This window comes from Bubalus kerabau, chromosome 20, assembly GCF_029407905.1.
Source record: "Bubalus kerabau isolate K-KA32 ecotype Philippines breed swamp buffalo chromosome 20, PCC_UOA_SB_1v2, whole genome shotgun sequence".
Taxonomy (NCBI): domain Eukaryota; kingdom Metazoa; phylum Chordata; class Mammalia; order Artiodactyla; family Bovidae; genus Bubalus; species Bubalus kerabau.
The window spans coordinates 45,277,777-45,303,986 of NC_073643.1; the positions used below are offsets into that span (position 1 = coordinate 45,277,777).

The window sequence follows — 26,210 nt, forward strand, 5'->3', positions numbered from 1 at the left end:
AGTCCTTTAAAATGTCTCTTATAACCATCTCATCCTTTCCATGACCTTGGCTATCACTACTAACATATTCTTTCAGCTGCTAATAGCTTGTTTGTGTTCTTGGCATTGTATCAATAAGCATATATTATCTTACTAATGAGATTTCCAGATGGCTCAGAGGTAAAGAATCCACCTGCCAATGCAGGAGATGTACGTTTGATCCTCAGGTCAGAAACATCTCCTAGGTGAGGAAATGGCAACCCACTCCAGTATTTTTGCTGGGACAATCCCATGTACCAAGGAGCAGAGGGTGCTGCAGTCCGTGGGGTCACAGAGTCAGAAGTGACTGAGCACACACATCTTATTAATCCTCCCTATATTGTTCTGAGAGAGTTCCTTTTGCAAACTTGAGGGCTACTGAGGATTACAAAATTCGCCCAAAGACACCCATCTCCTGTCTTTCTCAGTGCAATATATTTTATACAGTGTTCCTAGCTAAAGTGTACATAATATATTACATAAAACAAATCTAAAACGATTACCTATTGCTTAATGAATAAAGAGCTAATGATAGTACTGTTTCCTGGTTCTCACTTTTTAGGCCTTCCAAGATAAAACTTTACCGTTTGAATTTCTAGCTTAATCTTCTTTCTATACATGTGTCATATTTTAGCTAAATTGAACTATAGCTTTTCCCTGAGGTAGCTTGTATTTTTTTGTCTCTGCATGGTTTTGCTCAAACTCTTGACCCTCTAAACCTGAAATGTCTTTGTTTAAGTCATATCTATTCTTCAGTACCTAATTCAAAAACATCTGCCTCTGTGAAATCTTTACTGATCACCATAGACAGGTAATCTCTTCCCCCTTGGCAGAGGGGAAAAAATACTACTTTGTGCTTTTTTCATGGTACCTGCCCTCCTTTTACATAATAGTCATTTTTGTACTTTTCTTCTCTCTCTTAGTTTGTCATCTTCTTAAGGAACTATGTCTTACGCATCATTTTATCTTCTCTAACACAATGCGTTATTCAAAGTAGGTGGTCAATAAATATTTGTTTAAAGAATAACAAGGAACTGGGCCAGAGTTTATTCCATTAGGATGTAAAAATTTTGCAAGTTTTTTTGGAATGTAATTGCCTTTCAAATTGTATGTTGATAAGCATTCCAGTGTTTCATTATTATTGGGTGAAAAGTATAACAGTATATGTAGGACTCAGATTAACATTTAACTCCTTTTAATTTCTCTCTTGAAATTTTGTATTAGAATACCTCAAAAATTGTAGGCAGATTTTTAAAACATTAAGTGTACCATTGGGGAAAACAGAATTTGATTATTTTCAATTTCCGTTAACTACCACAGATATAAATAAAGAATAAAAACATTAAGTTATAGAAGGTTAGCTTTGTACATTAAGCTATAATTATTTCATCTTTGGGCAAGTTAGCAGGTTTCTATCTGGCAGTTATTATCATGATTGTTGTTTACATTGGTGGAAAAGTATAACTAACTTTTTGTGTATACTTCATATCTCAGTTTGAGTTTATAAAGGAACTTACCATTAATAGTAAAGAGTTGATATATATGTATGTTTTTAATTTGTCACTTCTTTCATAGAAAGATCCTGCCTATTTTTATGGATATGTGTATTTTCGACAAGTTCGGGATAAAACTCTAAAAAGAGGCTATTTTCAAAAGGTAATTTTCATATACATTAGTGGAAACATTTTTACATCGTGGTTAGAAGAATAGAAATTATTAGACCGAACAGTCTTTAAAGTTTCATATTTCATCTTTAAACATACTGGAATTCATATTTTATCTTTTTTTTTTTTTTTTTTTTAGATTGTAGACATCTGCCCTTAAATTTTTAACTGCTATTGAATTTTGCCTTTCTGCTATCTATGTGCTAGATTCCTGGCAGTAAGTTACAGTTACTGTATGAAACTTTCAAAACTCAGAACAATCTGTTTAATTTTCACATTTTAGAGTAAGGGAAAGAATGAACAGATTGTGATATAGTTACAACGAATAGAAGTCTGCAGTATGTTTTTTTGAAGAGCCACTAAATATGCTTGACCAACCTCTTAGGCATTACTGCTCCCACTCTAAATGTATAATTTTTTTGTTTCTAAATATATATATATAAGTTAGTTCCAGTTTTATCCCAGCTGACAGGGAGGGACACACTGGTCCCCACTGTGACTAGAACACGCCCTGGCCGTGTATTGATGGAAAGGGGAAAAGTCGTTTTCAAGAAAAACAGATTTTTTAAAAAATCAGCATAATCTATATCTGAAGTGATCACAGACTATAAAGTGACAATTTTTAAGAATGTGGCTAAAGCCACTGAACCCTAAAATATAACAGCCATAGGTTTTAGTTTGAAAAAGCATCATCATTTGCATTTTCTTTATTAGGAAGAGTTTATCTGGCTAATTCCTAATATTGCTTTGCTGACAAAAATAGTAGCTAGGCTTTGAAATTATCCATGATACTTATTTGTTTATAGGAAATTCTTTTTCCTGGAGAGCAGGAAAATCTGTGACTATGTCTTTATGCTCTTAAAATGTAGTAATAAGGTTAAATTTCAGTGTTCTGCCATTCTAGTTTTATATTCCTTTTAACCATCTACTGTCAAAGCCTTTTCATTTTCAAATCCACACTTTTTGCTGAATTTGGCTTGTTAGTAATTGATTACATAAGAAATGACAAACTTAAATTATAGTCATAAGGAAATTAAACACTGTTGTTTTTTTTTTCCCTTGCAGTCCTTGGTTTTAATCAGCAAGCTTCCTTATATTCATTTTTTTCACACTGTGCTCAAGCAGATAGCACCAGAATATTTTGAGAAGAATGAACCTTATTTGGAAGCAGGTAAGTTAAACATTGTATGAGTTATGTTCCTCTATAAAGGAGTTTTAAAATTTTTACTGGAAATAAGTGAAAAAAGATCAGTTAAGAATTTTGAGGGCTATCTGATGGAGAGATATCAAACTACGCTTCTGGCATATTTACCTACAAACAACACAGACCCTATCTTTTATTATCTCCTTTTGAAATACAGATGATGCTTATTTTTTGGATAATAATGAACAAATATTGAGTTGCCAGTTCTGATACTTAGAGTACTATTAAATAGAAATCCTATGTCACTTGATACAGAAAGAAGACGTCTGCTAGGTTGTGTGCTTTTGTAGCTGATTTTAGTAGTAATAAATAAGAAAACTTCTTTTATTTATTTATTTATTTATTTTTTTAAATTTTATTTTATTTTTAAATGAAAACTTCTGTTAAAACCTATTCATTTCAAAGCATGTGTTAGCCAGTTTGTATCCTAGAACATTGGTGTGTATCTTGTGAAATAAAAGTTATTTCAGTTCTTTTGCCATTTATCTTCCATCCTTCCAAGTGTATTTTTTCTGCCATATAGAAAGCAAAAAGTAGAGTTCTAATTTCTAATGTTCCATTGTTAATATTTTAGTATTTCCATTTATACTAAAGATATATTTTACTATATTTTCAGCTTGTAATGATGTTGATCGATGGCCTGCACCAGTGCCAGGGAAAACATTATACCTGCCTATTATGGGGGTAGTAATGAAGGTAATGATAGCTTGTATTTCATTTGTCTCTTTTTTTAAAGAACTGTAGGAAGTTCACGCACGCATTTTGCTTTTTAACTCCCTAATAACGTTCAGTCGCGTTGCTGCTTTCACTTCTTTGTCATTGGTGTAAGGAATTACAGAGGTACCACAAAACTATTTGTCACACAACTCCACAGGGCACCAGTCCTGTGTTCATCCTGTAGAGTGTGAGGATGGTGGTGTTATTCTTAAATAATACTTGTGAATGTGAATGCCACCTCCTAGAATTGTACAGCTTCATGGTCCTCCAGGGATGGATGGTATTGCAGAGCACGTGTAGAATTGAGTATGAGTTAGTAAACTTTAAAAGAAATTAGGAAAGCCATTGATTCTCAGTCTTATGAAATCTTTTTAATAGCATCTGGGTATTGTTCTCTATTAAGCTGTGTGGTTTTTGTTTTTAATATAATGAGTCAACATTTTGTTCTTAGGGTTTGTGTAAATTTGCTCTAAGTGCTTTTGCCATTCATTTTCAAGTTGGGCTTATTTTTGGCGATGTTCTCTCTTCAGATGTCCTCGTTTCTGTTCTGTTTTTCTCCCCCTCCTAAATAATCAAAAGTTGCTCTGGGTTAAGAGTTCTCATGGTTCCCTGTGAGATATATCCCGTAGTTTGGCAAGCCTGAGAGGGTGTGTTTGGGTGTGTGTATATTAATGAAGCAAAGACTGGAACAATAAGCAGGAACGGTATGTAGTTGATGTCCTTTTCTGGTTTTCAGCACGTTCGCTTCTCAGTGGGTTAGTGATTTCTCTGTGTGTGGGAATGTGGAGACCTCGATTCACTTACCTTCTGCTGTGACTGAAAATAAATACAACTTTTATTTAGAATCTTACAAAAGTGTTTTGCTTTCACGGCTTTTTAGGCATTGCTGAGTATACCTTTCAGCTTCAGGATAGACTGAGTGCTTCTGATCCCTCCTTGTAGTGTCACTCACAAATTACTGTATTAAAAAAGGTCATTCTTTTGTACCCAGAGTTATTTTCTTCTCTTTCAGGTCCGGATTCCCACATGTCACGACAAGCCTGGGACAACTCAAATAGTGCAGTTAACTCAGCAGGTAGTATGGTACTGTGGTAGAATAATCCAGCATATATAGTCTCTAGCAGAAATTTTCAACTAGCAAATTTAGAATTTCTTAGATTTATGTTACATTTCTGAATATCACTGAAATATCCCATTAAATAATTTTTAATGAATTGATAATAAACTTCCTAATGTTGCTTCGTTTTTGTTGTTGTTGTTCTTTCTCTGGTAGACACTGGAGAACTCAGAATTTATACTGTAATTGTGAGGAAAAGGAAAAAGCTATCTTTTGAAAAAGATTAAACAAGGTTTGATTCTAACAAAACCTCTGATCTTAGAAGAATGGTCAACAGACTTCTGTTTGGGGAAACTTAATCCAAAGGATTCTGCAGTTATGATTGCCTTTCATTTTCCCTACAGTTACATTTGTTTGTGGGTGGGGATGAATTTTTCATTTGAAATTATTTAACTGGTGTATTAGCACTCCCTTGTTCTTTGAATTAAATAAAAATGGAGAGCAATAGGAAGACTAATTTTGCCTGTTGTATATCTCAACTAGTATTATGGAAGTATTTCATACAGTTGAGAATTAATCTGACATCTGACTACTGGATTAATGCTTTATCTGTGGAATCTGTGTCATCCTTGACCTTCTGCTGTGTTAGGGGAGACTGATAACACCCATTCTCTTTGTGGCTGCTTCTGGAGGAAGAGAATCCTAAAAGACAGAGAGGGCAACATGGCTTACTGATCATGAGTTAGATTTTAAAAACCAGTTTCTGTACATTTCAGTGACATCTTGTCTATTTGTCTTTTTTATCTCCTAGGGAGATGCTCATATATCTGTTATTTTACCTACTGTTCATGAAGTGGATCTTTTCAGGTAAAGAATAAAAAATTTTGTTAACTTCCTTGTCTCATTTGCTTTATGATATTGTTATTAATTTCTTTAGAAAATGAATGTTCCTATATCAAATGTGGGAAAAATTGGAAAAAAATAGTCATTATGTTTCACATGTTGTAAATCAATGATTCATTCCTGACTGCACATCATTTTCTTTGACTCCTAAGGAAATTTGTGTATGGAAAGAGTATTACATGGTAGAAACAAATTTTTTTTTGTTTGGTTGGGTGTGAGAACAGTAAATGATATTTTTTTTCCAGGGATGCCTTTTTTGGGGGACTTGCAGGTAGATTGGGAGCATAAAGCGTGATTCTCCAGAATGGGAATATGAAAGTGGTGCTAAAGAAAGTAGCACTTTAGACATTTAGCTCTGTCATTTCCCTACAAAGCCCTCATTGTAGTAATTAACACTGCAGTTAACTTAATGTGTACCACTGGTGTCTATTAAAGGTTTCCTCTCTTGAATATTTAATACTTATCTCCCTCTCAATAAAAACTACTTTGTATAACAGATATTACTAGTACAACACAGAGCTTTCATAGACTGCTTCATCTTGTAACTGTACTTCCTATCTGTTTGTGCCCTTACTAATAACATATTGAGGGCAGGAGGAGAAGGGGACAACAGAGGATGAGGTGGTTGGATGGCATCACCAACTCGATGGACATGGGTTTGGATGGACTCCGGGAGTTGGTGATGGACAGGGAGGCCTGGTGTGCTGCAGTTTATGGGGTCGCAAAGAGTTGGACACAACTGAGCGACTGAACTGAATAACATATTACTATACTTCAGAGAAAACTAGTTTGCAACTTTGATGCCTTAAGGGCATCCTGCGATTAAAGTTAGTTGGTCAGATGTTTTTCATATAGGTCTTTTCCATTTTTCCTTTGCTTATTTTAAAATTTTATATATAAATTATTGTTTAAAAATTATATATATAATTATCTACATTATATATTTAAAAATTATAAATTATATATATTCTACTTTTCTGTAAGCTCATGATTATTTCAAAATTTTATGTATTTACTTATATAAAATTTATGCATCTATATAAAATTTGGAAACAATCACAGATTTACAGGAAAGTGGTCAGTACAGTACAGAAGACTTTTTTTTCCTAGAACCAATTTATAGTCAGTTGGAGACCTGATGCCCCGATCATCCCTTAATACTTTAGTGTCTATTTTCTACAAATAAGGACTCAGTGCAGCCATAAACATTGGAAAATTAATAATGATAATACCATCTACTACTGAGATCACATTCAAATGTCGCCATTTGTCACAATAATATCTCGTTCAGAGTTGTCTGTTGCATTCAGTTGTCATGTGTTTTCAGTGTCTCTTAGTCTGGAACATTTCCTCAGTCTTCCTTTCATGCCCTGACATTCTTGTGGATTACAGGACAGTTATTTTACAGGAAATCCCTCAGCTTAGGTTTGTCTGGGGTTTACCTGTGATTAGATTCAGGCTCTCTGTCTTTGGTCGGGAGATAACCAAAACTTGCCTTCTTACTGATAATGCTCACTTTGATCATTTCATTAGTTTGGTGTTCCCCAGCCTTCTCCATCGATAAGTTATTCTTTTCCCTTTTGTATTGTTTTTATTTTTGTGGTTTTTTTTTTTTTTTGCTCTTCCTTCACGTATCTTTTCTTGCCTTTGAGTAGTTAAAATTAACTTTCCCTAACTTCCAGCTCACAAATTTGTTTCATATTTTTATACTTAAGAGTTACTTGTGTGTTTTTTTTTTCTTTCTTTTTCTTTCTTGTGTGTATATGTTTTCAACTAGGTAGATCAGTTGTGATTTTTATAAATAGATAAATAGTTTTCCTCTAATCTACTAGGAAAAATTTTGACCTGGCTAGGAGGAGATGTAACTTAGGCTAGGTAACGTACCAGAGTTTTGTTCCTGTATGCTTCTGTCTAATTCCAGGGCTACTATAAAAATATGCAGCATTTCTGTAGGGAGAGGATCTTCCTAGGAAATCATTCTGTTGTTTGGCATGAGAACCCCACTCCATTGTGATTTCTTTTCATCCATCCTTTAATGATGAAAGCATTAACATTGAAATTAAGTACATCTAGTAAATATCCTTTAGAAAATTAATTTTTTCTTGTTTCCTTCAACATACTTAAGAAATTCAAATGTAACAAAGCAGTATTGATAAACTAGATGTACCGTCAGTTCAGTTCGTACCGTATGGTATAGTAATTTAATAATTATCTTGTATGCTTTTATTGTTAGCCATTCTGTGTGTCAGCATATTACATTAATATTGTAAATATTTACATTAAATTTTGTAAAATTAAATAAAATTTACATTAAAATTTACATTTAATTTACATTTAATTTTGTAAAAATTGGAATAAAATCACTATATATTTTATGTGGATAAAAGGAACTTATATCTCTATGCATCACCATATTCTGTGTAAATGGATTTGTATATCAGTTCAAGGTATATATAGCTATAAGAATTGTATCAATATGAAGTTTTTAGAATCACTATATAGGAACTTAAACCTTGAGTGGATAAGTAAGACTGTCTCTTCTGTGTAAACACCTTCCAGGTGTTTCTGCCCAGTTTTCCTTCATAGTCAGATGCTTTGGGAGCTGGTGCTGTTGGGAGAGCCCCTTGTGGTCATGGCACCGTCACCATCAGAGTCTTCAGAGACTGTATTGGCACTTGTGAAGTGAGTATATTTGGTTCCTGGTGGTGATAGTTACAACACTTTACCATCTGTGATTGTTTGCACACTCATTGCATCGATCTACACAATAACCCTGTGAGAAGGTAGTCCTCATTATAGCACCGTTTATTGATGAGAAAATTAATTCAGGCTCCATTAGGGCTGGAGCCATGTTTTGTTTTTTTTCTGAATAATAGGCATGCTCATACACTCACATAAAGTTGGCACCTGATAGATATCAGTAGTGCGAACAGTCAGTGTCTAGTAAAAGGCATGTAGTTAATGAATGACAGAGTCAGAGTTTCACTCAAACTTCTCTTAAATCCAGTGTGTTTTCTGTATTTTAGCCACTCGGTAATTACATATCGCCATTGTCCTGAAACAGTCTTACCATTTATTGAAACAGATAATGATCTCAGTGGGATAAATTCTGTGTATAGAGGTTTTATAGTTACTGTGTAGGGCCTTTAATTTCTGTCCTTTGTTTTACATGTGTTTCTTGCTCCACAGCTGTATTTCTCCATTAAAGTACTTCAGTGATTTCCGACCTTATTTCACTATTCATGATAGTGAATTCAAAGAATATACTACCCGTACTCAAGCCCCGTGAGTAAACAAAATAACTTTTATTGACTAAATATTAACCTTTATAACCAAAGCATTTAGAATTATTTTTGGTAATAATTTAAAAGTTTAAAATTTGAACTTATTGCAAGATTGATTTTGTAAAGGTACTTTTGAGGAGCAGCTGGTAATAATTTCACATTTCAAGAGTCAGTATCTTATTTTCTGTAAATGATCTGCTTTACTGGTGGAAGCCATAATTGTTATTAATGGCTAGCTACCCAACTGTAGTTTTAGTTGTATCTTTGTTCTTTACTTCACGACCTCTTACAGTATCAGTTATCTTTTCTTGCTCTGTAACTTCCTTTTCCTTCCCCTTCCTCATTGAATCACCATACAAACATATAAAAATTCTTCTCAGTCTATAAAAGGGGAAAAAAAATATCTTGCCTTTCCCTCTTAGCTCTTGCTTTATTGCTCACCTTTTTTTCATAGCCTAGTTTCTAGAATAACAATAAAAATTTCCATTTACTATCTCCACTTCTTGGTTTCCTAGCTCAATTCATTGCAAGTTGATTTCTTCATCTCTGCTGAAGTTGTTTTTGCTGAAGTTAAGAAGACCCTTCTCACTGCCTTGAACCTGTGGATACATTATTGCCCTGTTTTTTCCTGCCTTCCCTTTTCTCATGGCATTGAATCCATTGACCTTGAAAACACTTTAATCTTTGATGCCATCTCACCTGACTCTCTGGTGGTGCACTCAGTCTTCTCTGCAGACTTCTCTTCCTCTGCCAACCCCTTAAATGCTGGTGTTCTCCAGTATTGTGTTCTGGGTTCTGATTTCAGACCGATAATTCTTTCTGAACAGTCTTATCTGTACCCACGGTCTCTGTTAACACCTACATAATGATGACTGAAGTTTGTCTTCCTAGTTCAAATCTTTGCAAGGTCTCGACCTCTATCCAAGTTTTTGTTTTTGTTGTTTTTTACTGTGTTGCCACCTGGATGTCTTAATGGCACCCAAAACTAAACATGATCAAACTGATTTCTTTTTTGTCTCCTCATTTTTTCCCCTAGTTCCATGCCTCTTCCTATTTTCAGGAATGGTAATTCTTTTTACTTTGTTATCAAAAACCTGAATTGTCATAAATTTCTCCTTTTTAATATGCTCCACATAAAGTTTACCCAAATTCTGCCAGTTCAACATCCTAAAATATCTCTCATAAATTTGTTATCTTTTTCCAAAGCTCTTTTCCTAGCCTTACTATTTCTAGTCTGTTTCATATCTGCTGTTTCTTTTCCCCAAACTTCTTCCCCTTTTTATAGAGCATCTTCCAAATCCCCCACCCAAGTGATCTTTCTAGTAAGTACATTTTTATTTATGTAACATTCTTCTACTTGGTTCTCTAGTAGCTTCTGTTTGCCTGTAAGATAACATCTAAATTTCCTAGCATGTAAAGTTGGTACTTGGTGATCTGGCTAGCATCTGCCCATCTGCTTTCATTTCAGACTGTTCACGCTTCCAGCTTTGTGCTTTAAGAGTGCTGAACTATATGTAGTTTTACAAGTAGACCATGATCTCACTTCATGTCTTTGCACATACTATTCATTCTCATGTATCACTTTTTTTTTTATACCCTTGACAAAAAATTCCTGTCATAACTTATATACTATTATATATCAATTATACTTCAAAACAAAACTCCTATTCATCTTTCATATCTCTGTACACATGTCATTGTTTCAGTGAATCTGTCCTTTAGTTCGCTGGCAGACATAGTTTCTCCTTTGTAATTCTTGTACATTTTATATCACCTTCACTATATTCTAATTTCTGATATTATAATTGGGTATGTATACCCTTTTTCCTGTGTGGTTTAAGAAAGACCGTGTCTTTTCATCTTTATATACCTCATGCCAAAAATAGTGCCTGGCATGTAGTTGGTACGTAGTACCAGTGAAGGAAAAGATTATCTATTGTTCACTCAAAATAAATTGTAAACTGATGGGACATGTGTTTTTTGGTGACTTTGGTTTTGTTCTGTTTTTATGTAGGCCCTCAGTCATATTAGGAGTAACCAACCCTTTTTTTGCAAAAACACTCCAGCACTGGCCACACATTATTCGAATAGGAGACCTTAAACCTGCAGGTAAAGTTCTTGGTGTTCTTGTTTTAGTGTGTAATGTGGATGAGCAGGTTTGTTTCTTCCTGTTTGTTTTCATTGCTTGGTTACTTTTTAGTTATGTTGGTGGTAAACTTCTTTGAGGCAACTGGAATAAAGCCTTTGAAGGAGAGCATGACTTCCAGTTAAAATATACAGGTTCTTAAATGTGTAAGCCATCATGTCCTCCTACCAAAAATGCACCTACAGTGTTATATGAATTAATTATAACAAACTGAAACCTCAAAAATTTGAGCTACTTTTTATATATATATTAATATAAGCCCAATTAAACAAGATTTTCCCAACACTGCTTGAATAAAACCTTAAAGAAAGTTCAAGTTACTCAGTTTAACACAAAATTCTCAACTATGAATTGAAAACACGAATTAAACATTTTTCTGGTACTGATACTGATTAAAGAAGTGGCCACAGGCTGTGCTTTCACTGAAAAAAAAAAAAGACATGTAGTACCTTTCTGTGGGCTTCGCTTATAGCTCCATCAATAAAGAATCTGCCTGCAATGCAGGAGACCGGGATTTGATTCCTGGGTCGGGAAGATCCCCTGGTGAAGCCAATGGCAACCCACTCCAGCATTCTTGCCTGGAGAATCCCATGGACAGAGGAGCCTGGCGGGCTACAGTCCACGGGGTAGCAAGAGTCGGACACGACTGAGCAGCTAAACCACCACCACCTTTCCATGGTGCCTTTCCATTCATGTTTAATGAATGTTTATTAAATGAGTAAATAAATTCTAACCATTGGCAATTTTGTTAACCTAAATAACAGTTTAGTGGTACCTCTGACATTTTCTCACTGGACATTCTTGAATTTTCTATGCAAATAATTGAGATGTGAACTGTCCAAAATATTCTTTTAATGATTTTATGATATGTTACTTATAAAGACTTTTCTTTTGGTATTCATGGGTATTATATTTAATACATTATTTATTTATTTTATAAAATATCCTTCCTGGAATATAAATAAATCTGATAGACATATTAGAGTCAGGAAATAACATTTTAAATCCTGTTATTTACAAATATTAGACTCAATCTTAGACTGAAATCCTTAGAAGCCTTAAGAAATAGGGGAAAGGGCAAAGGACTTGACCTTGACAGTCAGTTCTGTGTGAGCTTTAAACCTTGGATTCTTTGTCTGCTGGGAGAATTAAACACAGTACTTAATTCATGGCACTCTGGAAATGTCAGTGTCATGATCCTTTGACATTTCATTAGTGTTCTGCCTGATAATTCAGAGCACAGCAGTGACCAGAGTCTTATCTATGAGAAGATATGGAAAGTTGGTTTTTATCATAATTTAATCTTGATATTTACTTTATTATTTTAGTCCTATTAATCTATACCATTTGATTAATTGTAACATAGTAGACTACTGTTTTGGAGAAGGCAATGGCACTCCAGTACTCTTGCCTGGAAAATCCCATGGATGGAGGAGCCTGGTGGGCTGCAGTCCATGGGGTCGCAGAGAGCTGGACACGACTGAGCGACTTCACTTTCACTTTACACTTTCATGCATTGGAGAAGGAAATGGCAGTCCACTCCAGTGTTCTTGCCTGGAGAATCCCAGGGACGGGGGAGCCTGGTGGGCTGCTGTCTATGGGGTCACACAGAGTCGGACACGACTGAAGTGACTTAGCAGCAGTAGCAGACTACTGTTTATTGTCCTTTTTCAATGAGAAAAGGCTATCTGTTGGGGATGTAAGTATTATTATTAGAAGCTTTTGAAAAGATCATTGGTAAAGTGGCATGAACTGATGAGCCTGCTTAACTTTTTAAGAAAATGCCAAACTGTTTTCTGCGGTGGCCCACCATTTTACATTCTTAACCAACAGTGTATGAGGGTTTCTGTCTCTTCATGTCACATCCCTGCCAACATTTGATATTATCTCTTCTGTTTTTTCTTTCTAGTGGGTTTGAAATGATGGCTTTAATTTGCTTTTTCCTAGTGACTACTGATGTTGAGTATCTTTCCGTCTACTTATTAGTCATCTGTATATCTTATTTGTGAAATGTTGATTTAAATCTTTTGTCCATTTAAAAATTAGGTTCCTTGTCTTCTTTAGTTGTAAGAGGTCTTTATGTATTTTGGACACAGGTTTTTCTCAGATACATGATTTGCAGATGTTTTCTCACAGTATTTGACTTCTTGTTTTGTTTTCTCAAAGATGTCTTTGGAAGTGCAAAAGTACTTAATTTTGATGAAGTCTAGTTTATCAGTTTTCTTTATTTCTTTTATGAATTGACCTTTGATGTTTATCTAAGGACTTATCTAAGAACTTGTGCCTAGCCTAAAATCACAAAGATTTTCTTCTATGTTTTCTTCTAAAAATGGTATTGTTAGCGCTTGTATTTAGGAACCACTCCAAGTTAATTTTTGTGTATGATGTGGGGTTCAGGGTATAACATCATCTTTTTTTTGCGCATTGATATCAAGTTGTCTTAGCATCATTTGTTGAAAAGACTGTTCTTTATCCATTGAATTGCATTGATACCTCTTTTTGAAAATTGATTGGCCATAAACATAAGGTTTATTTCTGGGATCCTGTTTCTGTTTCATTGATCTTATTTTTATACCAGTATGTCTTGATTACTGTAATTTTATAGTAAGTTTTGACATCAGGAGATATAAATCTTCCACCTTTCCTATTCTTTCTCAAAATAGTTTTGTCTCCTCTGGGTCTATTTTGGCTATTTACATTTCCATATACATTTTAGGATAACCTTGTCAATTTCTGCACATTGGGCAGAAAACAAAAAAGGTAACTGGAATTTTGATAGGAATATATTTGGTTACAATGGGGAATATGTAATCAACTTGGGGGAGAAGTGCCATCTTAAAGATACTGAGTTTTTCAGTCCAGAAACTTAGACTGTCTCTCTGTTGTTTAGATATTCTCTAATTTTTCTCAGCAACATTTTGTAGTTTTCAATATACAGGTGTAATTATGATGTTAGGTGTAGGTTTTTCATAGATGTCCTTCATCAAGTTGAGGAAGTGCCCTTCTGTTCCTACTCTGTTGAGAATGAGTATAATGAATTGGTGTTAAATGCTTTTCTATATCTGTGGAGATCATCATGTGGTTTTTGTCCTTTTAATAAAGTATATTGAATTAATTGATTTTTTTAATGTGAAACTAACCTTACGTTCCTTAAATAAATCCCATTTGGTATATAGTCCTTTATTATTATTATTATTATTGATACAAAGAAAAGTAAATACATTTTCCTGTTCTGTGGGTTGTCTTTTCACTCTCTTGATAGTATCCTTTGATGCACAAAACCTTTTAAACTGTGATGAAGTCCAGCTTGTCAATATTTTCCTTCATTGTCTTTGGTTTTGATATCACATTCATGAAAATTCCATTTATCTTTTAATTTATGAGTATTGGGTATATTTCTTGGGATATTTTTCCTTTCTGCCCATTGATCTTGAGACCAAGACCACTGCAAATTTCTCCACAAGTTATAAAGCTTAACAGGTCTGCTTGGAATCCTGACTTTGAAAATTCAAGACTATCTAAGTGGATCAGTAAAACTGCAGAAAAAGTATGTTCTGTCCAGTTAGCTGGGAGGGCATAGTGAAACTGAGATTTTGCTCTCCTGGGCCCAGAAGCTTGTAGCTTTATCAGAAAGGTGTGTGTGTGTGTGTGTATAGTTTTAATCCTGCAGAAAAATCATTCCTCCTGTTATAAAGGGATTACTCCTTATGGATTGTACCTAGTGTTAATTCACCCAAATCCTATTAAATGAAGAAACATAATGCTAGGATAATGGTACTTAACAGGTATTCCTCAAAGAGAAAGTAATTCTACTACTGAATATTGGATCAAATTATAAACTGAATTTCTAACTAGAAATTGGGTTTGAGGATTTCATGAAAGGTAAAACATTTCACCTCAATGTAGACGAGTCCACTTGTGGCTCAGGTTTGTGGTTGTGCCTTCCACTGTCGCCACCTGGTGGCAGTGTTTCTACACTGCAAAAGCAGAATTGGGGGCCGTACCAGGAAAAAAAAAAAAAAAACTTTGAATACTACAACTGCATATTAATTTAGGAGTTGCTTTCAATTCTGTTTACTCTTAAATGGTATTATATTTGACATCATATTCAAAATGCTATTTTAGTCATGTTCCATATACTTAGCACAAAAGATTTTAAAGCTTGAGTGATGAAAAGGGAAATTTTAAAGTAATGATCAGTATTAATGAAATCAAATATCCATTTTATATAATTTACACAGATTGCTTCTGTAATGTTGTTATAACCCAGTGTTGCTTTTATCCAGTTTCAAAGTACTAGGAATAAACTCTTACATATCAATCGATGTTAACAAGAACGCCTTAGCTGCAACATCCCTGACTAATAAGTGTTAAATAACAGCCAGTGGATTATATCAATCTTAGAACATTCCAGTTTTGTGATATGCGAAATTCAAATAACTACAAGAATCTTTATGATGTTTCCTTCAGGTGAAATACCTAAGCAGGTTAAAGTGAAAAAACTGAAGAACCTAAAGACTCTGGATTCTAAACCTGGTATTGACTTTTACTAATTTTTAAATATATACTATATGGGTAAATGGGTCCTACTGCTTACCTTCTTTTCTTTTCTTTACTTCTTAGGAGTTTATACTTCTTATAAGCCATATCTAAATAGAGACGAAGATATCATAAAACAATTACAGAAGGTGATTACTTGCTCATGTATTAATTTAAATGTTCTTACTCAGGTATGCAATATCCAGTAAGGCAATATGTGCTTTATGTGCAATCACGTGAAAAGAGGTCTCTCTTCTGAATGAATGCCTCATAAAAATCAGGAGACTAATGTAGCACCAATTATGGGCTAGAAATAAGGGGGCTTCAGCTACCAACTAGTGCCAGTCTTCCTGAAAACTTAGGAATTATAGTGAAAAAGTTATGGACTGTACTATGAGGTAGCTTAGTACCTCATAACTGGGGTAGTTAGCATTTTTTTGGAAAATACATAGTATTAATATAGCAAGTATGAAATAAAGATAGTCATTGTGAGCTAATATTTTAAAGGATGGAATGAATATCTTATATTCTGTTCTAAGGATTTTTTAATAGGATATTGCATAGTGAGTTTCACATTAAATTACTTCAAGATGAAGTTCTAGGTTTTTTTCATATCAAATAAAAGTCCATAAATTTTTATATCAGCTAAGCTTCTATAATCATTCATTATTTTCTATTCTCTGACACGAGAGTCTAGGTTCTCATTTTTCCCTCTCTTAAGGGTGTTCAACAGAAGCGTCCTTCTGAAGCTCAAAGTGTTATCCTCCGACGCTATTTTTTGGAACTGACACAAAGTTTCATCATTCCATTAGTAAGTTAGCATATGTATTTGCTTAATTTAATGACTTGTTGAAGAGCACATGATGTTTTTTCCATCCACCAAAACCTTATCTTAAATTGTTTTGGTTGCTTATGTGTGTAGTGGTTAAAATAGAATTCTTTGCAAGACACCCAGACTCTTGGTTCTGGTAATTAATTGTGTAATTTTGGTGAGTCACTTCCTCTCCTTGACTCTCAATTTCTTGATGTGTAAAATGTGACTAATTATACTTTTGCTAAATACTTCTCAGGGTTGTGAATCTTAAAAGATAATCATTATGAAATGTTATATAATTATTGCATTTTGCAGATTAAAATGTTCTACTGGAACTTCTTTCTCTGATACTATTTTCTTGAGCATAATTTGATATATCTGTTAGCATGTAGTTCTATAATATAGTTCCTTATGTGTCCTGTTCATTATCTTTTCCTCAGTCTGTCATATAGTAGCACTCATTCAATAAATATTTATGAAATAAATGACTAGGTGATATGGTTATTCAGTGAAATTCAATGGAGCATCATGTTAAATTACTAAAAGATGCCTCACAGTATAAAGTAATAACATGATGTGGTCCTGGTCCGGAGACTGCATCAGAGAGAGACTCATATAGTTGCTAATGTAATCTATCTAAGAATATTGTAGAAGGGAAACCTGGAAATCTTTGCTATTATACTTTGGGAAGAAATGTTCTCTCTTGGTCTACAGATGTCAGGTTATATTGTTCTATTTCAATCTGCTTATTTAGGCAAGTGAACTTGACTGTAATGCTTAATTAAGAGCATGGGCTAAAATCAAGTAGACCTGAATTCAAGTTCAATTTGTATGAACTTGGGCAGGTTATTTAGCCTTTCAATGCTCAGTTTCCCAGTAATACCTACCATAAGGGATGGTTGCAAATATTAAAAGAGATCATGCATGTAAAATGCTGAGTAAACTTCCTGGCACACAGTTACTTGATAAGGTTAATTATTATCATTAAAAATAGATACTTCTGGGACTTCCCTGGGGGTCCACTGTAGTATAAGCCTTCACCTTCCAGTGCGGGGGGTACAGGTTCAGTCCCTGATCCGGTAGCTAATACCCCACATGCCTCTTGGCCAAAAAGCTAAAACATAAAATAGAAGCAATATTGTAACAAGTTCAATTAAGACTTAAAAAAAAAAAAAGATAATAATAAGTAGTTCCTTGGATTATCTTAGATTTAGTTAAATTTTTATTAAAAGTCTGACTTCTCAAATGAGTCTAAAGTTAGTGTATCTATTGAGAGGAGTGATGGTGTTGTTGATCTCCATTGAAAGAGCATATGATAAAAAACTAGGAAGCGTCCACTTTTTTTTTTTTTCCTTCGGTCTTCCCTGGTGGTCCAGTGGTTAAAAATCCACTTTGCAATGCAGAGGACACTGGGTTCAATTTCTGGTCTGGGAAGATCCTACATGCTGCAGGGCTGCTAAGCCCATGCTCTGGAGCCTGAGAACCACAACTGCTGAAGCCCATGTGCTCTAGAGCTTGTGCTCTGCAACAAGAGAAACCACCACAATGAAGAGCCTGCACATCACAGCTGGAGAAAGTCCACAAACAGCAACGAAGCCAAAATTAAATAAAATGTTAAAAATACTCATTTGTTTATTTGGCAGGGTCTTAGTTGCATTCAGGATCTTTAGTTGCAGCGTGTGGGGTCTAGTTCCCTGATTTGGTTAGGGATTGAACCCGGGTCCCCTGCACTGGAGTGCAGAGTCTTAGCCACTGGACCACCATGGAAGTCCCATGCCCACTTTTTTTAAGCAGGTCAGTTTAAACATTTTTGAAAACATCTCTGGGCAAGAAAAGCTAACCTTGACTAACTTTTTTTCCTTGGAATTAGGAAAGATATGTGGCGAGCTTGATGCCTTTGCAGAAAAGCATTTCTCCATGGAAGGTATAACTATATTCCATTAAATTCTATATCAGTTCTCTAACTACAATTAACTTCTGTGACTATATCCATTTTTAATTTTTAAATTCAGTATGTCCTGTTTTCTAGAGTCCACCCCAATTAAGACAGTTTCTTCCAGAAGAATTTATGAAAACACTTGAGAAAACAGGACCTCAGCTGACCTCTAGAATAAAAGGCGACTGGATTGGACTTTACCGGTTAGTCCCTTTTTTTTTTTTTCCTATTTCATCCATCTCTAGAGCTTTATTTAAACATGAAACAAAAAACTGGACTTAAGTATATTCTTTAAAAAAGAATTCATTGTTTCATATAGTTTTCCTAGCTATAGGTAGAAAAGGTATTGAGGAAAGGAAGTTAAGTCATATCAAACTTTGTTTTTTTTTTAATTTATTTTTATAGGCATTTTCTAAAATCTCCAAATTTTGATGGTTGGTTCAAGACCCGGAGGAAGGAAATGACCCAGAAACTGGAGGCACTCCATCTAGAAGCTCTTTGTGAAGAGGTTAGAAAACAGCGTGTTTGTGTGATGATTAACAGCTATTGAAGATAACTCCATAGGGACTGGAATGTTCTATTTTTATCCACTACTTTATAAATAGTAATAGCTAACTGTTCTAGATCATGTGTGATGTGCCGGGACTGTGCAGATGCTCTAAGTGGATAAAGTCTTTTACTCTTCACAGTTCACTGAAGTTGGTATGTTATGATCTGCTTTAGGGTACATTTGAGGATTACAAATTAAGTGATTTGCTTCAGATCACATCACTGCTAAGTAGTGAAACCAGCAGTGTGCTCGAGCCCACTTGCACTGGCTCACAAGAGCTACTTGTGTGCATCTCTTCCTATTTCCGTATTCAGGGATCTCAGAATGGTAGCTTGAAATCAGCTACAGAGGAACACTTACACCACAGAAACTGGCAAAGCTACAACCTAAGAGACTTTTCCTGGAGAACCGGTTGTTAAATAGCATACCACTGGATGAAGTTAGGATTCAAATCCAAGCAGTCTAACTTGATATCTTTTCCACCATGCCTTATTCACCTTTCCCAGTTATTATTAATACATTTTTCCTGTATTTGGACTTTTCCACATTCTATAAATTGTCAGAAGACTATTTTAAGTTAAGCTACTTTTAAAAATATAAAGGATAGGGACTTCCCAGATGGTCCAGTAGTTAAAAATTCGCCTTGCAGTGCAGGAGACATGGGTTTGATTCCTGGTCATGGAACTAAGATCCCACATGCTGCAGAGCAACTGAGCCTGTGCTCCACAAGTGCCCTGCAATAAAAGATCCTACAGACAAATAAAATAAATTTTTGTTAAATATACAAAGGATAGTCTCAAAGTGTGTTTAGCTTCAGGTGGGTTAACCTCAGTTTTAACTTTCTAATCATAAACTCCCAGTGACTTTCAGAAAAAGAATACCATGAAGATAACCACAGATAAGCCCAGGAAGAGATTATTTGAAGATACGAAGTTTATATCCAGGAATATATTCACAATTATCTTGATGTTAGTTCATGTTCCTTATAAATTACTCACTACTTACGGGTGTGGGTTAGTATTGTATCTTAAGTTCCAAATTTGTTTTTCTTGATTGATCTAAAAGGAGCACTTCAGAAAGGAATTTCTTACATTACATTTCTTACACAATATTTACTTCCAATCATTCTGGCTAACATCAAAAAGTATCTGATTCTCACTGTCTCATGTACAGAATTATTCTTAAACTGTAACGCTGTGTCTGGGTTAAAAACCCTCTTCTTGTCTTTCCTTTCCAGTAGTTTTGCCTATTAAAAGAGCATGATTTCAATATTATTTTGAGTATTTATTCATTTGGGATTTGTTTATTCTTCTAGGACTTACTTCTCTGGACCCAGAAACACACAGAAGTAGAAACAGTGGACCTTGTATTGAAGCTAAAAAATAAGCTGGTATGTAGCCAAAACGGCCAAAGATCCGTGAGGTTATTTTGCTCTCATTTGAGGTGGTAGTCTGTGATGTATCACAGAAGTAAATTTTTAAATGAGAGGACCTATGATTGGTCGGTTGATGGTCACTGGACTGAAAATACTTGTCACTCAAGCAGATCATAATGAAGCCATATATATATATATATATATATATATATATATTTAGTTATTTACATGGAATCTAATGAGCTTTACAGAAAACATTCTGACATATTTAATACCACATGGTCTGTGCTGGTATTATCTATGTTAGTATTGCATAGAAGTTTTTTTTTTTTAACTCAACAATTGTACTGTTAATGTGTCATGTTCTTTGCTTTTTTAAAGAATAGCTTCAGTTCATTCTGGTCTCAGTCTGAAGTTTTCAAATCTTTGACCATTAATCAAATCTTTGACTGTTTATTTAGAGAATATACTGTGTTAATCCAGACACAAAAGATAACTTAAATGCTTCCCAAATGTTCCTTATATAGTTACAGGCTGACCGAGAGCATTTACCTGTGAAACCTGACACTATGGAAAAGTTACGGACACACATAGATGCAATTATCTTAGCATTGCCAGAGGACCTGCAAGGCATATTGCTCAAAACAAGCATGACATGATATTTGCCAAGATTTTCCAGCCAAAAGGATTGTACACCATGAAGCATACTGACATTTCAACCAGATGCCCAAGCTGTCTCGGAGTGGAAAATAGCGGTGAATGCTCGCTACAGGGTTGAAAGACTATACTGTATAAACAGACATTTTTAGTGCATTATTTTTAAAAACAGATACCTGTGGTGGTTCCACTTTAATACTGAAACACCGAAAGGCATTTTTATATTTTTAATCATGTTCTAAAGTGCTCTTATAAGAGACCTGTGGGGCCATCAGTTTAAGTGATTCCAAACTGCAGTGCTGGCATTGCAGGTATTTTTTAAATTGGTGCTTCTTTGCCCAATCATGTTAAAACTCAGGGGGATATAAAAATAACATTCACACTGGCTGTCTTCTTAAGAAGAAGGAAAAGACTGAACTGTCAGACTGTAGTTAGAGGTGATTAATGCTTTTGTAGTGCCTTCCGTGGTCCTACATGTTTCACAGAAGCCCAGCTGCTAGTCTTGAAGCTTTTTCTTAACTTTATTATAATATGTAGTTTTTTATAAGGCATTTTTTGAGTAATCATTGCTTAAAAATATATTTTTTGCCTCCTATTGTGTTTATTATTAGTGGCATTGGTGTTTTTTTAAACTGTCAGATAGGTTTCATTTCATTATTTTCTATACCATTTTCAAATTTAATCTTAGTTTCACTGAAGAGAAGAAGGCATCTAATATTAATTATGGAAAAGTTTATTTCTCTTACCCTTTACTAATTGAGCCTGAGTTAATTGGCTTGGATGTCTTTCAAAGACATTCTAATTACAAACCTCATAATCAGCTATTTTTATAAACTGAACTGTTCCTTTTTTAAAGGCATTTTTATACCTTTTGTGTGATAGTCATTTGAGTGATTCTAAGATTGATTTTTAGCATTATTTGGTAGGGTTTCCCCGCCCCCCCAAATTAATATTTCTCAGATTACCTTCCCTGCTGTTGACATGGGAACTTTTGCCTGAATCACTGTTGTATCTAAGCTAGTTTTGTTGTTGTTTTTGTTTGCTTCTGTTTTGTTTACAGTGTACTACCTTGCCAAAAATAGATGATTGTGGTTTGGTAGAATAAGGTTCTTTCCGTTGGTGTTTGAATAGGAGTGTCCTGAAGAAGCCACTATTTAAAATAGGCATCCATGACATAGCACATATGTGAATTACCCTTTACATATCCAAATTTGGTTGTAGGTTGTAGAAGAAATGGCTTCAGGAGCTATCTCTTAGTCTCTATTAATATAACTCTTAAGGGCAGTCCCAGCCTAAGAATGGGTCCTTGGTGTATGTAACTGTGGTCTTCTATCCAAATGTGCCGTTTTCTCATGGATGTAGGTCTCTCGAAGCATACCTCAAAGTCATGGAAAGAATACTGCATTTGAAAGAAGTCATTTGCCTTGGATCACATGAGTTATTTTGTGAAGCAACAGTTGTCCTCATGGAAAAGGGGCAGCAACTTTTATATACTAAAGTATTTAATATCTTCCTGGGAAACCTTATTTAGATATAAATGGTCATCTTATTATTTTTCAAAAAGGCGTATTTTAATAATCCTACAATTTATATGCAGTTTGTGACCAGAGTTTGAAAGTGGTTAGTGTCATATCAAGGATCTTTTAAATTATACCACTACAGGATGTATCATTTCAAGTTTATTTTGCACAGCTAAAGAGTAGCAAAGGATGCCAGTGAGCATAATAATTGTATCTACATATTTACTATACTTAACAGAAAACCTAACACATACTGAAAACCATATCTTACTTACTGGGTTTATCTATTAATTTCAAATTATGTACTTGTAAAAATAACTTAAAACTGCATTGGGAACCTGACAAAGACTGAGTGATAACTTAATTTTTTTGTGATTTTTAAAGTTGTCTTTTTTTTTTTTTTCTGAAGAGACCTTGTTAAGATCTAGAACCTGCCATTTAATGTTTATCTTCACCTCACCAGCGTCAGAAGGAATCACTGCTTTCAGGGTGTTGTGTAATGCCTGTTGCCTTCTGCTTTCAGTGAAAGGGGTTTTGAGAAGGCATTTATGGTCATTACTGAAAACCTAATTAAAGGCCTTGGATTTTAAAGCCGTTGGATATTTTGTATTATTTTTGAGTAAGATTGGAGTGCTTGAAAAAAATGCAGGGTAAATGGAACTTTTGCATTATGGGATTCCTTTTACTTTCTAACTTATTTTTCTGAATTCAAATGAAAACCTTTTTCTGCTTACTTTATTATGAACAGGTGAATGCTCCATTTTATTAACAGATCACAGAATTAAGTGATTTCATATCTTTCCTACTAGTGTATTGATTTTTGTGAAGTGTTCTGATAAAAAAAAAATTTAGCTTAATAATCTAGGTATTGTTAGATTCTCCATTTGCTGCCTTTTCTTTTTTAACCTTACATCTCAAATTTCATTTCTTCCTCTTTTTTGCAAGTAGCTAGTAGATAATACTATTCTTTGGATTTTATTTTTTAATAAAATATATTAGATGTTCCTCCTTCTTGAAGTTACTAGGTAACATCCTTCAAAGTAGACTAAAATATGTTGGTATATTTAAAAGAAATGCCCGTTGAAATGTGTCCTTTTTTTCTCATTTGCTCATAACTTACCTCACTTGTTTTTATACACCTGAATTTTACTTTCTTCAAGCATAACTTTAGGGGAAAAAATTTAACTTTCTAATATTAGTCATTTAAAAACAGATAGTTCAAGAAGAAAAACCATGTTAATTCATAGTAATGACTAAATTATCACAAATAATTTAGCTCTTCACATATGCCACCTACAACTTGGTTGAATTATGGTATTTATTATAATATCAATAGAAATTAGCATTTGTTAATAGAGCTCCAAGAATTTTTTTTCCAATTATTCTTTTTGTTTGTTTGAAATAGAGTTTGACACAAGATACAGAATCATGATTCCTAAAATTTATCCTGCATCTAACTAGTTTTTAGTAAGATGAGCTTAAGGTTGATGGTTGACTAAATGAAATAAGTTTATGACTTTTATTTTGCAGTTATAATACTGCCTGTCTAATGAGGCACAAATAAGAAAAAAAAAAGATGGCAGTAGAATTCTGCTATGTCCTAGTCTTTCGTGTTATTTCTGGACTTTTGAACACCAGCCTTTCTCTTACCCATTAGTTGAATACCATGCTGCTATGCCGTTCTTCAAATTAAGATTAATGTTGTCTAATTATCTTAGATCTCATTCCATTTTGCTAATGTCATCACTAGGCTTGGGTTCTTTTGTGTATTTTTTTAAATTACTTTTTATTGGAGTGTAGTTGATTTATAGTATTGTGTTAGTTTCTGCTGTACAGCAAAGTGTATTAGTTATACATATATACATATCCACTCTTTTACAGATTGCTTTCCTATATAGGGCATTACAGAATATTGAGTAGCGTTCCCTGTGCTGTACAGTAGGTTCTTATTGGTTATCTGTTTTATATATAGTATTGTGTATATTCAATCCCAGTCTCCCAATTCATCCCTCCCCTCCCCTTTCTCCTTTAGTAACCACAAGTTTGTTTCTTATATCTGTGACTCTATTTCTGTTTTGTAAATAAGTTCATTTGTACCATCTTTTTTTAGATTCCACATGTAAGTGATATCATATGATATTTGTCTTTCTCTAACTTCACTCAGTATGACAGTTTCTAGGTCCATCCATGTTGCTGCAAATGGCATTATATCATTCGTTTTTATGGCTGAGTAATATTCCAGTAATCTTTGAAAGAAGGTATGTCCCACATCTTCTTTATGCATTCATCCATCAGTGGACATTTAGGTTGCTTCCATATCCTGGCTATTTTAAATAGTGCTGTAATGACTCTTGGGGTCCATGTATCTTTCAGAATTATAGTTCTCTCTGGGTATATGCCCAGGCATTGTATTGCAGGATCATATGGTAGCTGTATTTCTAGTGTAAGAAAGCTCCATACTGTTCTCCATAGTGGTTGTATCAATTTACATTCTACCAACCGTGTAAGAGAGTTCCCTTTTCTCCACACCCTCTTCAGAATTTATTGTTTGTAGACTTTTTGATGATGGCCATTCTGACCAGTGTGAAGTGATAGCTCATTGTAATTTTGATTTGCATTTCTCTAATAATTAGTGATGTTGAACATCTTTTCATGTGCTTTTTGGGCCATCTCTATGTCTTTGGACAAATGTCTACTTAGGTCATCTACCGATTTTTTGATTTGGTTGTTTGCTTTTTTGATAGTGAGCTGCGTGAGCCATTTGTGTATTTTGGAGATTAATCCCTTGTCAGTTGCTTCTTTGCAAATATTTTCTCCCATTCTGTGGGTTGTCTTTTCATTTTGTTTATGATTTCCTTTGCTGTACAAAAGCTCTTAAATTTAATTAAGTCTCATTTATTTATTTTTTTAATCTTCATTACTCTAGGAGGTGGATTAAAAAAAATCTTGCTGTGATTTACATCAGATATTTTCCTCTAAGAGTTTAAAGTATCTGGTCTTATATCTTTAATCCATTATGATTTTATTTTTGTGTGTGATGTTAGAGAATGTTCTAATTTCATTCTTTCACATGTAACTGTCTGGTTTCCCCAGCACCACTTACTGAAGAAGACTGTCTTTTCTTCATTGTATGTTCTTGTCTTAGTCATCATACCATTTCTGCTTAGCCATTAGAAAGCTAAACTTCATGAGTCCCTTATCTTTTTTACTGTTTCTTATATTTTTCCATATCCACCAGGATGAATACTTTGTAGTATAAATTGCTTCTATATTGAGATGCTTTTGAAAAATAGTAACTTTATATTCTGGAGTTACCATATTTCTATTAAGTGAGTGAAGGAAGCTATTGAAATGATTGATTTTTTTGGTATTAGTTTTTATTGGAGTATGGTGCTTTACAATGTTGTCAGTTTCTACTGTACAGCATAGTGAATCAGCTGTACATATACAAACATCCTCTTTTTTGGGTTTCCTTCCCATTTAGGTCACAGCATAGTATTAAGTAGAGTTTCCTGTGCTATATGGTAGATTCTCATTAGTTACCTATGAAATGATTGATTTTGATTGAACGAAATGGGTAAATATTTTACAGCCAAAGGCTCTGGTGATAGAACCCAGAAAAAAATTTTTTAAACAGCTTTATTGAGGTATAATTGATGTACAGTAAACTAAACACAGTGTACAATTTGATGTTTTGACATTTGAATACACCCATAGAACCATCAGCACAATGATGATGGGAACATATCTGTTCACCCCCACCTCAGATTTCCTTATGCTTCTTTGCACTCCATCCTGTCTCCCTTCCCAAACAATCACTGATCTG

The 26,210-nt window shown here is 34.3% G+C and overlaps 1 protein-coding gene across 2 annotated transcripts in view; it reads left to right on the top strand.

Annotated features, from left to right (window-relative positions):
• DENND6A (DENN domain containing 6A) overlaps nt 1-22,978 on the top strand; it is a 50,061-nt gene extending 27,083 nt beyond the window's left edge. Inside the window, exons 5-20 of one of the 2 annotated variants that reach the window (XM_055558497.1) lie at nt 1,594-1,674; nt 2,748-2,853; nt 3,503-3,582; nt 4,616-4,678; nt 5,472-5,527; nt 8,123-8,245; nt 8,753-8,848; nt 10,862-10,956; nt 15,464-15,529; nt 15,617-15,681; nt 16,266-16,343; nt 18,217-18,270; nt 18,376-18,485; nt 18,688-18,790; nt 20,148-20,222; nt 20,735-22,978. In XM_055558497.1, the coding sequence (XP_055414472.1) occupies nt 1,594-1,674; nt 2,748-2,853; nt 3,503-3,582; nt 4,616-4,678; nt 5,472-5,527; nt 8,123-8,245; nt 8,753-8,848; nt 10,862-10,956; nt 15,464-15,529; nt 15,617-15,681; nt 16,266-16,343; nt 18,217-18,270; nt 18,376-18,485; nt 18,688-18,790; nt 20,148-20,222; nt 20,735-20,866 (1,383 nt within the window). In that variant the 3' untranslated portion in view covers nt 20,867-22,978. Of the gene's footprint in view, nt 1-1,593; nt 1,675-2,747; nt 2,854-3,502; nt 3,583-4,615; nt 4,679-5,471; nt 5,528-8,122; nt 8,246-8,752; nt 8,849-10,861; nt 10,957-15,463; nt 15,530-15,616; nt 15,682-16,253; nt 16,344-18,216; nt 18,271-18,375; nt 18,486-18,687; nt 18,791-20,147; nt 20,223-20,734 lie in introns of both variants that reach the window. The other variant, XM_055558496.1, reaches the window with a different exon arrangement.
• The last annotated feature ends 3,232 nt before the right edge of the window (nt 22,979-26,210 follow it).